General features: G+C 26.1%; 1 protein-coding gene across 1 annotated transcript in view; it reads right to left on the bottom strand.

Moving 5' to 3' along the window:
• Nucleotides 1-14,116, bottom strand: part of LOC112596771 (protein Teyrha-meyrha-like) — a 141,741-nt gene that overhangs the window by 124,341 nt on the left and 3,284 nt on the right. The window contains exons 2-3 of the mRNA XM_025342552.1: nucleotides 11,632-11,739; nucleotides 1,966-2,599 (exon numbers count right to left, since the gene is read on the bottom strand). Of these exons, the coding sequence (XP_025198337.1) occupies nucleotides 1,966-2,599; nucleotides 11,632-11,739 (742 nt within the window). The remainder of the gene's footprint in view (nucleotides 1-1,965; nucleotides 2,600-11,631; nucleotides 11,740-14,116) is intronic.

The raw sequence follows: 14,116 nt of genomic DNA, 5'->3' as shown, positions 1-14,116 counted from the left end.
GCGTTCAAAAGTTGACGTTAACCTATAATAAAGTTTCCCGGCGACACATGTGCTATTGATGAGGCATGTAATGTCACGCTTGTTAGCGGTACCTCTCCACACCGTTCACATCACTATACCCGTTCACCCTTCAATCTCGTTACCGGAAACTTTTACACAAAACAACAAGATTATCTGTGAATTCCTACAATACGCGTTTTCTTCAACAAACCATTAAACTCTAAAAGTACGTACTATATGTGTTATAAAAAAGTGCATTACCTACAAAATCACTAACGGAAAACATAATGTTGTATGTATAATATTACGTAGTATATCGCATTTAAATATATTTTTTTCTAAACTGCTATGAGAACCGTTTAAAGTTTAAATCATTCATGAAATATGCTATCTACTTCTAATTTTTAATAATTATTATTTTTGTTTAAGTATGTCTTGCCTATGTTTGTTTAATGTATAATATATTAATATTTAACGTTAAATTCTTCTACATATTATAATATTATTATGAAATTGTAATCCGATATAATGTGACACGCAATACTGTCACCCGAAAAGTGATTGCAAAAACAAGATTCACGCAGTGCATATAAAATATATTATATAAATCCAAGTGCACTGAGTAAATTATACAGCACATAATTTTTTTTATAAAACCATGACACATAAACACCTACTAATCAGGTATACTAAAACCACAGACATTATAATAACAATGATCAGAATCCGGTACAAGCGTTATACCATATATATACCACAGAGACTAATACACCAACAACTAAAACTAGGGACATGAGTTTTTCAACGGTATAACTGCTTATAGGGCTATAATATATCGATCGTTTTTCCATTACCAATAATACTTGCTACCTACTGTGAGACCAACAATATCGGCTTTCTACTGGAGTATTTCGAGGACGGAGTCGGTCGTTAAAATATATTATATAAATTGCACTACGTCGCTAATTCCATATTATACACGAGACGATACGACTACATTATGTTATCTCTCTATACAAGTACGTGCATAATATTACATTCACTTCCGAGTTCTCGTTCACCCTTGAATTGCTTATTATTATTGTTAACGATAACCTGTACGTATAACTGTAACAACACGTATGACATGACAATGAAAACCCGCTCAGTGGAAATAATTATGAAGAGGAAGGAACAAGGGTCGTTTAAGTCATATCCTATAAATGCCACTGCAGAACGCCTCTGCGATAATCAATAATCATCATAAAAATAATTTGCATCCAAAATGGGAGATGGATATAATATTACACGTGTATTATACAAAAAATATCTATACCTATCAAATCTTATACTCCGCAATGTTGCATATCATTTATTGTTGAAAAATGAAATAGTTGCTGCCGACAGCCGCGCGATGGTATAACAATAATTGCATAGTACAATACGATTGAGCATTTCTTACTTTTTAATATTTAAAAAAACAACACAATTATTGTGCATACATTTTTTTTTTATGTTGTTGGCTAATAAATTTCACTTATAGTATAGTATCTATACAAATACTATTACGATCTATAGTGGATATTGTATAGCGGCTATGGATTATTAGTAAATGAGAAAAAATAATGTTTACGTAGTTAGTGGAGTTTTTATATACTTTTTTTAATATGGTATGTATATGTTTTATACTATAATATATGTAAGTATACGTATTAACATAGTATAAGTAAATAATTATAAAAATTATAGGGCGATAATTGTGAATTTCTTCAAAACCCTAAACAATATAAAATACTCGTTGTAGTATAATCGATGTCATATCTGATCAAACATACATAAAAGTAAACAATGCAACACAATCGTGGTGTGTATGTTTTGTAGGTAAAAAAGGCGCAATCGTATAACGCGCCTCGTCTGTATGCGACTGTTATGTACTTATGTATAAACTTTATTTGACAAAACGAGTATAATAATAAATGCACTTACTTCTGATCATCCTGCCGTCTTCGGAAATCGCGCCGGAACTCGGTGTGTCTCTGTCCGAGCACTCGTCCTTGTGTTGCTGGTGCATTGTCGCGGTGGCGTTGGACGTCGGCGGCGATACGGGCATATTACCCGGTGAACAAGGACTCCTTCTGGGCGGATACGGAAACGACGGAGGCACCGATTGCTGCTGGTGTTGCTGTTGCTGCTGCTGCTGCTGCTGCTGCTGCTGGTGCTGCTGTTGTTGTTGTTGTTGTTGTTGTTGTTGTTGATGATGCTGTTGGTGCGAACCCGACTGCTGCTGTTGTTGCGCAGCTCCTTCGGCGTGCGATGTCTGTTTGTCGTCAATCTTGTAGCATTTGGACGGTGGCGCGAACGCCGAAGTGAACCCTTTGAGACTGGCCGCGGCCGCAGCGGCCGCGTGGTGCGAGTGATGTTGGTGGTGCGGGTGTTGGTGATGCGGACTCGGCGAGCCAAGCGGTTGGAACACACCCGCCGGCGAAAACGATAGCCGTGGGTCCAGCGCCGGATGCAAGAACGGCGGTTGCAGATGATGCAGCAGGTGCGCGGGCAGCGCCGGGTAATTTTCCATGAACCTCATATTGAACGGAATGTGTAGGTGCTTGAGGTCGTGCATCTGTTGACACACATAACAACGATATACACGTAATCGTGACGGGGCTGATATCATGCATGTGATATATGACATTTGCATATTATTATATTATCATATTAAACCTCGAAAATATTAACAGCTTTTCATTTTTTTTTATATACCTATACAGTGGAAAAAACTAGGTGGTGCAAATGTAGCACTTTCACCACCACATCTAAAATATGGTGATCCAAAGGTATGTTTTTGCACCACCAGAAACTCATTGAAATTTGTATACCTATGGACCATGATATTATTTTCAATCTTGTAACTGTGGTTCTTTGTATAATATATACATAAACAAGAACAAAATTGTAATTTTCGTGCATGTATTAGACATTATCAATCAAATTATTATCTCTATTTAGATTCTAAAATTGTGTAACCACCATAAATAATTAGATTATTATCTATAGTAACTGCATAATTCTTTGATTATCAAATAAATAATTATAAATTTATTTATTATTTAAAGAAATATATGGGAAAAAATATAGTTTATTGAGAAGGATTTTACTTAGGAAGTTGGATTATTGGTGTGTTAGAAATAATAGACTGAGAATATGCCACTATACCAATAGAAATTAGGTCCAATTTACGCCACTGTGCCTATATATTATATACTCGTATATTACATTATTACGTTTGTTAATCATGCCAATCTCATAATACTTTTGATATTTAAAAGACAATCTAATTTAAGTTTCACGGTTTTAAACAAAACGTTTTTTTTAAAAGTCATAACATTTTTTACCTACTATGATGCGTGTCTATATGACATATGCACAGGATGATCAGCTATGTTGTAGTGACAAATTTATGGGGAATGGTCCCCCATTGACTTTTTCAAAACATTTTTTTTTTTATAAATTTCAAGAAAATATTTCTTTATTGATGGGTATTTATACAATGCAGAAAACACACCCATCCGTATTATAATTGACCTCCAAATATTTTGACGGTGAGCGACGACGAATATAAAATAACAATAATAATTAATGCTCGAAAAATGTTCAATTAATGTCAATTTAAAAAAAATAATTCTAGAATATTCTAAATGGGTACACTATATAATACTATAAAGTACATAAAATACCTATACATATTTGATTCTATTCTTACCAATTCAAGATTGTTCGGAAAAGTTAGATTTTAGTATTATAATAATTACAAGTAAGAATTGATTGGTATTATTAGCATGTCACTGGTTTATCAAAACTACGCCATATGAAAACATTAAAAGATAAGTTTTAAAAAATGAAAAGTTTGATTTTGTACTAAAGATGTTAAATATGATAATAATACTATAATATAATAACTAATAAGTAATAATATGCAATTACCACGTAAATGAACATTTATTTTAATATAAATTAAAACCACATTTATACATTTATACTTGAATGCAGTAGGTAGTTATAGTATATATTCAATATTGTTTTTGAATAATATACATTTAACTTCTAAGGTAGTATATTATGTATTTTGTGTTAATCATGTTACAATTTTAAGATAACTTGTCATTGAGAAATGTTACCTGTTTGATATAATCGGATTCAGATTAATAATTAATGTCATGTTGTAAGACAAATTCTTAAATGTGCCACTGTGGTCTATCATGAGTTCTCATTCACGTGTGTTAGTTAAATTTATCATTTAACATAAAATAAGAAAACACAGAAAGCCACTCTACTGATACATTTCGTTATTTCGAAATAATAAGTATTAAATTATCCAATCGGCACTCTGCATAAATGTATATATAATATACTATATTGGTAATGATGTGTAAACTTGGAAGTCAAAACTCCAATGTTCATTTTGAAAACTATCTAACATATTTGTTTGTGTATTATATCTAATATTAACGATGTTAAAAGTAAAATATAAAGCAAAATCATTTCACTTTTTTTTTCTAAGCATAATTTATAAATAAACATGGCAATTAAATACCTTTTGGTCTATAGTTACTATACAGTGTAGTATAATCTTACGCTTTATTGGCACAGTACTTCCAGACTACCTTGTGTGTTTTATTTTTAACGAATTTATAAATCATATTTTAGATTAAGTTTAAATTAGGTTATAAGTATGTAATTATATAATTGAATAAGTTCAAGTGTCTAAAAATTCTTAAAATATTAATCCATTGTTAGTATTATTTTTTCTATACTACAACTTTAAAAAAAGAAAAAAGTAAATAATATTAATAATCTAATTGGTTTAACTAAATATATATATATTTTTTTTTCACTAAAAGTATTTTAACGATCAACTTAAAAAATAATTAAGTATTAGAAAATGCAGCTACAATACTTAGCGATTGTATTTTGTTTTAACTATTTATATATAAGTCATTATTAAAAATCAATGCAATTAGATTGCCCATAATTTTTAGACAATTCAAATAATTATTTAATCATTTTCTATATTGCCTAAGTATTTTAAAAGAATTCTCAAGATATTTTAAGAACAACCAATCTATTGCAATCAATTTAAAATTTTAAAAATACTATTCTTTTAGTATAATATTTAAGCAAATAAATTATGTTATTGAATGGTACAACAATTTAGAAACTCTTGAAACTATTAAGTTAAGAAAAACTCAAACTATACATACAAAATGAAGATGGTTTAATTATTTTGAAAAGACATAGAGTGTAAACAATATAAATTATTAAATAACTGTTTAATTTGGTTCCTTGAAATAATAACATTTTTCATTATAGAATGAAATAACTTCGACAAAATAGAAATACATCAAATAACCATATTATTATAAAAAGTGAGATTGAAATAGATTGAAAAAACAAAATCTAAGTAAGATTAGCTTTGAAAATTGTTAAAGTCTATGACCCTGCTAGAATAATACACAAACTAAATAAAATAGTAGAATAGTATCCAAAGATGATTTACATAACTTAATACACAATTTTTTTACACGACCACATATTTCAATTAAAAACACCAAGCTCCTCTTTGACTAATTTATATAAGGAAATGTAAGTTGCAACATCTCAAAACTTAGAAATTTATGAAACCTCTTTAGGATCGTCATTAATGATATAACTAAGTAAATATCAAAACCTATTATTCCATTACTTTACGCCAGTTATTTTATAATATTATGTAGCAACAACAATTACATAACCATTAAACATTTTCTATAAGATTCAACAAATAAACTTTTAAGTTAAGTTAGAATCTTATTAAAAATCTGTTTTTTTATTCACAAATCTCAATAAAAACTAATAAAATCTCAGTCAGGGTATAAAATCAGATAATTAAAAAAAAAAAAAACCATCAATATATATTTCGTTATATTTATTTATGTTTATACAGTCGACTCTCGATAATTCAAACCTCCGATAATTTGAAACTTTCGGTGATACGAAGTAAATGCTCATTCTCTTAAAAATCTCGCGGTAATTCGAATAAAAACCATTCATTTAAGTACATTTGGTAATTTTAAATTGAATTTTGGAAAAATTGTCCTCTAAAACGTGACAATTCGAAGTTTCATCCGTTCAAAGTTAGGTAATTCGAAGTATATTCATCAAATATACTTCTTATAATCTTTTTGTTGATTATTTAAATTTACTATACGCCAAATTTGATGAAATATTTAATAATTATGTATGTGCAGTAATAAAAAAGGTACACACAAATTGCATCTTAGAAGATCAGAGGTGTATTCGTGTATTTTAATCAAGGATTCTTAAACATCTTATTATTAATTAAATAATAAATTTATTTTACAATATACTTGCTTGTGAATGTATACTACTAAAGTTTTAACACTATACTTATTCAAATATTTCATACGAGCTTGGTAAATTTAAAACATTGTGTAATTAATATTATTAATTATTTACTAAGCTTAACCGATACCATAGTATAAAGGTTGAATTTTTGATTTATTATAATGGCGATAAACGACAACTTGTTAATTACAACTGCTATTAACCAAAAATTGGGAAAAAATCCATTCATTATTGTATTTTATAAATTATTAAAATATTGCATAAGCTATTATATTAAAAAATAATATCAGGACTCAAAAATCCTTATTATTTCACCATGAAAAACCCGACAAATATGTGATACGTAATTCATTTATACTTTTTATGAAACGTAACTAAGATATCCCAAATTATCAATAACTCTAGTATATGGATATAACTTTCAATAGGAGCATTTTAATCTAACCCCATATATATTATTCAAAAAATTGCAAGAATACTTTCTTTAATCATACGATAATAATAATAATAAAATATTAAAACTTACTGCCAAAATTTCAAAAACTGTGCTACGAATTTCTTAACCTTTTAAATGCATACATTTATAAAAATTAAATAGAAAAATCGATCTAGAATGCATAATTTCATAAGAAATTATCATTTTCTCGCCTAGGTTTATTTTATCAAAAATAAACTCTTTAAGAAAATTTATTTTTCAAAACTTATTTACAATGATTACAACAGTATTATAACTTAAACCCAATTTCGCGCTTAAATTTTTACAGACGGGTCAATAATAGACCAAAAATTTAGAGGAAAAATCATATGCATAGACACTAAAATTGAATCAAAATTATTAAATAAATATTCAATATATATAACACGCAATAGTCTTATAACAATACTTAGGCAATCAAATAAACAATTAAATCAGTGGAAAATAATCAAGCCCTAATACTCAAAGATTCTTTTGGAGTGTTGATCAGTATTCAAAACACTTACCACTTAATCGATATTGCAAGAAATATCCATAACATAGGTCAATCAAAATACTATCTTTTTTTTTGTGGATCCCAGGATAATAATCGCTGATAATAATAAAGCTGACCAATATGCTAAACTCACCCATGTTTCCTCTACAGTTTTCCCTATATTGAGTTATCTTATCTAAATGTTAAAAAAGTTTGCAAATAATATACCCTCGACTTTTGTTTAAAAAAAGTGATAAGAACTATATGCCGAAATAAACTGTATCAAAAGATTACTTATTCGCTGACCTCCCAACAACGACCTTTCCAGAAGGCAAGAAACAATAATCAACTGACTCAGGATGGAATACACAAACTTGCTCACTAATATATTATGTTAAGGAAAAATCCAGCCATCTGTAACATCTGTGGCGACAACTCACGGTGATATACGTATAATTAAATGCCATAATCCTTTCTAGTAACATCTAAGTAATTCTCAGTCTGGGCTCTACCGTTACAATCAAGTTATTCAAATATCTCAAACTTTCTAATCTGTATATTCTAATCTTGTAATAAATGTACCATAACAATATATAAAATGTATTGTAACTCACATCTAAGTATTTAAACTAACACTATTTTCTGTTGTCTCTAATAATTATAGCTGTTGTGAATGTATTTAATGAAAAAAAAATTATTATGTAGATATGTAATATCTATAAACAAATTTTGCTATGAAATGTATTTACGCGTTAGGTTCTAATCTAATACAAAACAAATATAATTTATTCTACGATTATAATAATTATAAATAGTATTTAGTTGTAATTATTTATATAAAACTGCATATCATTTTCTAAGAAACACATACTTAATATTATTATAAAATAAACAAATTATGTACTGTTTAATAATCCGTTAAATTAAATTTAGTACAATAAAAAAATATTAGATAAGTGTACACATTTAGTGTTTGCGTGTCTAAAATTGTATTAAAATCAAAATGTTCACACAAAAAAACCAAACGTTTGTACTAAAAAAAAATTATATTCTAAAATAAAAGTGTATTCGTGATTTAAAGTTTTTAATTATTTGTATATCAATCATAATCAGTTATGTGTAATTGTATTAAAACAATCAAATTTTTATAAATTTACTGTTGCATATGGATATACATATACATAGATTATAATATAACAAATGTATATATAACGTATATATGTATAGTAAAATTAATTTAAAGCACTTAATTTCAATAGTACTAATTAATTCAGTATACTCATAATATACAAATCAAATATCCGATTAATCAAATCTCATAGATCAGCTAATATTCTTTATACCTACTTATGTTCGTTTATTTTTACTATAAACTTACACGCTCGTTCGAAATCGGATTTAACTTATAGTATAGTAGTATCAATACATAATTTAATAATTTATACCAATGTGCATTGTAACACTTTTGATATAACTTCTGCCAAAGTATTGATTCATCACAATGAATATTTTAAATTTTAATTCTGTCATTACGTAAACAATTTTATTATTAGATTTTTTTTACACTGACCATCAGCCACAATACTATAACATGCAGACAAGCTGTGTTTTATGCAAGCGTTTTATTAATCAGCAACAAATTACAATGATGTTAAATTATAAAGATAAAATTGAATTTTACCTACACAATTTATCGGCACTAACTCAACCTTATAAAATCTATAAAGTATTATTTTCATTATTAATTTATAACGTAATTTGTCCATAAATATTGTAATCAAAACCGAAAACAATTATTGTGTGTTGTAAATTTAAATGAAAATACTATTATTATAATTAATACAAAATGCAATTATCTTAATGATTCTATCATGATGTCAAACGAACATATATAGTAATTTATTAGTATAATTTTCAAGCAATAATTTATGTAAATTCTTAATATAATTAAGTTTGCATAAAACACGTATACATATCCACCTATTATTACTATTTCGTGCATACTATTTTACGTGGATACTAATTTTTAACTAATAAATTTATAGTTGATAAAGTACGAATACTCCACTAGTGTCAATACCTACAGTGTTTCAATATTGTATTTCAGGATTCCCTATTTTAAGGAAACGATGAACGTTCGTAGTTGCTTTATTTGAACGCGAAATAGGGTGGCGGGTCATATGCAGTGGACAAGATTGATTACCGCGAATATTGTGCAAAATAACGAGAAAGAAGATGTTGTGCCAGTGATAACAACGGCGAAAGTGAACGGAGTTTTAGAAAGATTTACGGATTGTCGACAAGATAAAAATGCCAGAACAAATGGCCACATACCAAACCAAATACTATTTGTATGGAAATAACACAAATGTTTACATAAAACATACATGTGCATGATTGTAACCTTGTGTAAATGGATAAATCCTTGTGGATTTGTACAGCAGTTTACTGAATACCTAAGAGGGTTATTTCAAAGTTCCAGAAAGCTTAATAGTTTTATAGATATCATATCATAATTTGTGAAATAAAAAAAATTATTTTCACCTGAAATTAATTTATCAACTTTTTGGCGTAAGTTGAAATATTTAACAATATTGTTACACTTGTTATACTTAATTATATACCTACCATCGTTATAAGATATTAGTTGTTATCGTTGTTTGATACACAAAATAGTTGCATTGCATTATCTTGCACGCATTAGATTATATATATAGGTAACCAATTACACTACCTACTAATTATGTAATGATCGATTTTAACACCATTTTTTATTTAAATACTTTTTATCGTGAACACTAATCTAAAATGTTTCATAATATTTAATGTATACTCTACATTATATACATATATAGAAAGAGAGAACACTTATATGAATTATACTATTTTTGTAAAATTAAGTACTTAGATATACATTCTATTCATCAAACAATAATATTTTTATGTTATGAATATAAATTAAAACAAATAGAACATTTACATGTTCATAAAAAAGTAAGTATTTTAACAGTATAAAATATAATAATTTTTCATTCTATTAATTTATCTTATCAACAGTTAAGGCCCTAATTATTATAGTGATTTAACAAGTTGAACAACATTTAGGTATAAGTATCTAGTATCTTAATACCTACTTGAGAAGTTCTTGACAATAATATTAGGTACCTACCTACCTTTTTTTTTCCCCAAATACCTTGACACAGTCATTAGGTCATGTATTTGTTTAAATGCATATAAAAAAAATTGTAATTTATACTTAAAATTACCTAAGAAAACTTAAACTTTTTTTATATGCTTAACTTTTATAAGGATAAAAAAAAACTGCTTTAAATCAGTTAGTTATTCAAGTAAGTTAATTAGACTTTTAAATATTTTGAATGATTTGATTGAAATTATTTTTTAAATCAATATTGAAGTAACTTAAATGACTCAGGAATATTTTTAATCAATAGTAAGAATATATCAAGATTACGATTAACCTAATCAATATTACAATTTATCAATTATAAATTATACCTATAACATATACAAATGAATGAGAAGCATGTTTTTATGTGTTAGCTATATGGAAAACGGTATAATACGGTAGCTTACCATAATATTTTAATAATATGTTTAATTTATTTTATTTTATACCTTAATTGTACATACAAATTGTTCTAAATACCTATATAGGTTAGGCATATATTAATACTTATATGTGTGTGTGTGTGTGTGTGTGTGTGTGTGTGTGTGTCTTATATCGATTCCTAATCACAGTTATTTTTATGTTATCATGTTTCGAATATGCAGTTGTAAAATCATAAATTACCGTAGTAAAACGTAAAATAACATAATATTAAAATAACTTCGTAATAAAACATAATAAACGGCGCTATTTTAATTTATAAGACTAAAATGATAATCGCATTACTTTATCTAGTTCATTTTCTTGAATTTAATTGAATTTTTTTTTATTATTATATAATTATTATAATGCCAATTTTAATATTAAACAAAATAGGTAGATGCTTCTTTTATTTTCTTATTATATGTTTTATTATATTTGACATCTAACTAGTTATCAATACATTACATAATTTTTAAGTCGATTTAGAACTCGAGAAGTCCTTAAGTACTTATTTTAGAGTGGTAATATTCTCATTTATTAAACTTCAAAGTAAAGATAAGCTATATATTATAATATGTACCTACACTTATGTAGTGTTGTAATTTAGTTACATTTTACGAATTAAAAATTATTACTTGAGAATTTCTGTTATCATTAATTATTTTATATTATACATTATATAATATTTACCTGACTAAATGGTCTGTGTAATCTGATATCTGGTAAGTTTGTGGGTGTTGGAAAGTTTACTAATGACGATGATGGACTCGGACTTTGCGAGTATGGTGAATGCTCCATCTGAAAATAATATTAAAGTATTTATTTAGTATTAAAACACTATAATTTATATAAATTTTCATAATCTCATGAAAATTTAAGTGATACTATATATTTAAAAATCTGAAAACATAGATATTGAAAAAAAATTATAAAAAATTATTGTCTAAATAAATTGGTTTTAAGAGAATAGTGTTGTGAGTCGTTAACTATTATACCATAATAAACAGCAATTCGTATTATAAGTCCATTGCATGGTAAAGTGTGCACATTGCACAATAGTATAATTGAAGTATGGAAACAAATACAAAATAAAACATAAGTATATCAACACTATAAAGATGTATGGTATAGTTAAAATTTCAGTTTATGGTTTCATTGACTCGTAAATACATCATGTGTATTTTTTCAGTGTTCTAATTCCAAAAACGGAAGTATTGTCTTTCAAGATGTACAAATGTTTCAGGGTCATTATTTCTAGATCAAAATTTAAATACAACATTTTATTTATTACCAACTTTGAGCCATTAAGAGTTGCAAACCAAAAAAACAGATAATAAAAGAAAATATACAATACCTAGTAGACTAATTTTTACTTCTACTTTTATTTACTTTCTGATTTTAAATCAAGTATCTTCACCGTTCATATTTTATAACGTAGTATGATAATTCATTATTTCGATGTAATTCCATATTTATTAATGTTTAAAGCTTAACTTCAACTTTAATTTATGTATAACCTTATTTAACTATCTATAATTTATAGACAATAATGGTATACGAGGTCTTCAAAAAAATTCGTTAAATGGTCAATTAGATACTTTCATTTATACATCTTATCATTTGGATATTAATTTCTAATTCTCTATCGAACTATAAGTATATAGTATTATATAGTATATATATATATATCTAAATATACTTTATTTGGTAAACCTACAAGCTGTATTCTAAGTTTAGTCATCGTAATTAAAACTTAAATCAAGAGTACCTACCATTAATATCAAAAACTAAAATTTGTAATCTTTAACCTTAGAAGATATTTCAAAATTTGATAGATTTTTAATTTTTTAATTATACTTATAAGACTATACTATACGGATAACTGTATTATTATGATTGTTACAAATTAGTCGGTTAAATAAAGAAGGTACCTATTAATAAAACAATTTGTTTAGTACATATAATAAATTATAAATAATGAAGAACTCAGTCTAAAGATATATTTTATTTTTCCAATTTAAAATAAATCATATTAAAATATTTTAACTATTGAAAATTTAGATATTTGTTATGTAGGTATATTTCTTTTAAATTTACAAATCTTGTTTTATAAAAATGAAAAAACAAAAACTTAATATCTCAAATTCGAATAAATAAATATTCAAGCCAACATTATATCAGTTAAACCTTGTAGTCAATTAATTAAAACAAAAAATTAGACGTAACAGTAGCTATATTTGGTTTTAGAAAATAAATGAATTTAAAATTGAATTATCAAGTATTATTATGTCTGTAATCTACCTAGGTATTCTGGAACTTATTATCCCATAGACAAAATAGATTATGACTTAAATGTTAGAGTTTTACAAGTAATTCAATAAATGAACAAAATCTTCTTTATTAAGTAGTTTAAATTATCTAATTAATTGTGTTAAATAACAAAACATTTATGATATTTAATTCATTATATATTATATTATTAATAAAAATTATTTTAAGCCGTGTTCTTGAAATTTATTTATAATATATATATATATTATAATAATAAGTGTCTTCATATTTATATAATATTCTAATTATTTATTTAAATGTAATTTTGTTTTTCTATAATTTAGTTTAAGGACAAAAACACGTTATTCACTATTGCGAGAATATTTTAAATAAAATTGCATTTAATTTTTAATCAGATTACATAAATAATTTTTATTTTAAATTATTATATTAATGTTACTATTACTGTACATATTTTCTAAACTGTTATTTTACAATATTATTGTCAACTAATTAGTGTCTAGCACATAGTATATTTATCACTCAAAAAACAGTTAACTATTAATATATATTATTAACAAATAAAATAAAAATGTATTTTATTACAGGTATTAACAATTACTAAACAAAGAAAACATTTACTCAAAGGATAAAAAATTAAATATTGTTAAGAAAGCATACACTTCTAAAATATTATTAATTGAATAATAAGTGCGAAAACATCTAGTCTAAACTGAAAATAAAATACTTAATTTCTTTAAATTGATATTTAAGTACTGACTATATCTCAATCATAAAAATCTACAAGAATCTTATTGTAATATTATAAAATAAATATTAGTATAATGAACATGCTTGAAAACTTTATCAAATTTCGACTGATTTTTGCCTTGGCGTGTGAAAA

Source organism: Melanaphis sacchari, unplaced genomic scaffold (assembly GCF_002803265.2).
Source record: "Melanaphis sacchari strain LSU unplaced genomic scaffold, SCAv2.0 Contig34_pilon_pilon, whole genome shotgun sequence".
In the NCBI taxonomy this organism is placed as follows: Eukaryota; Metazoa; Arthropoda; class Insecta; order Hemiptera; family Aphididae; genus Melanaphis; species Melanaphis sacchari.
The sequence above is the reverse complement of the archived record's forward strand: the minus strand, read 5'-3'. Positions and strand labels throughout refer to the sequence as shown.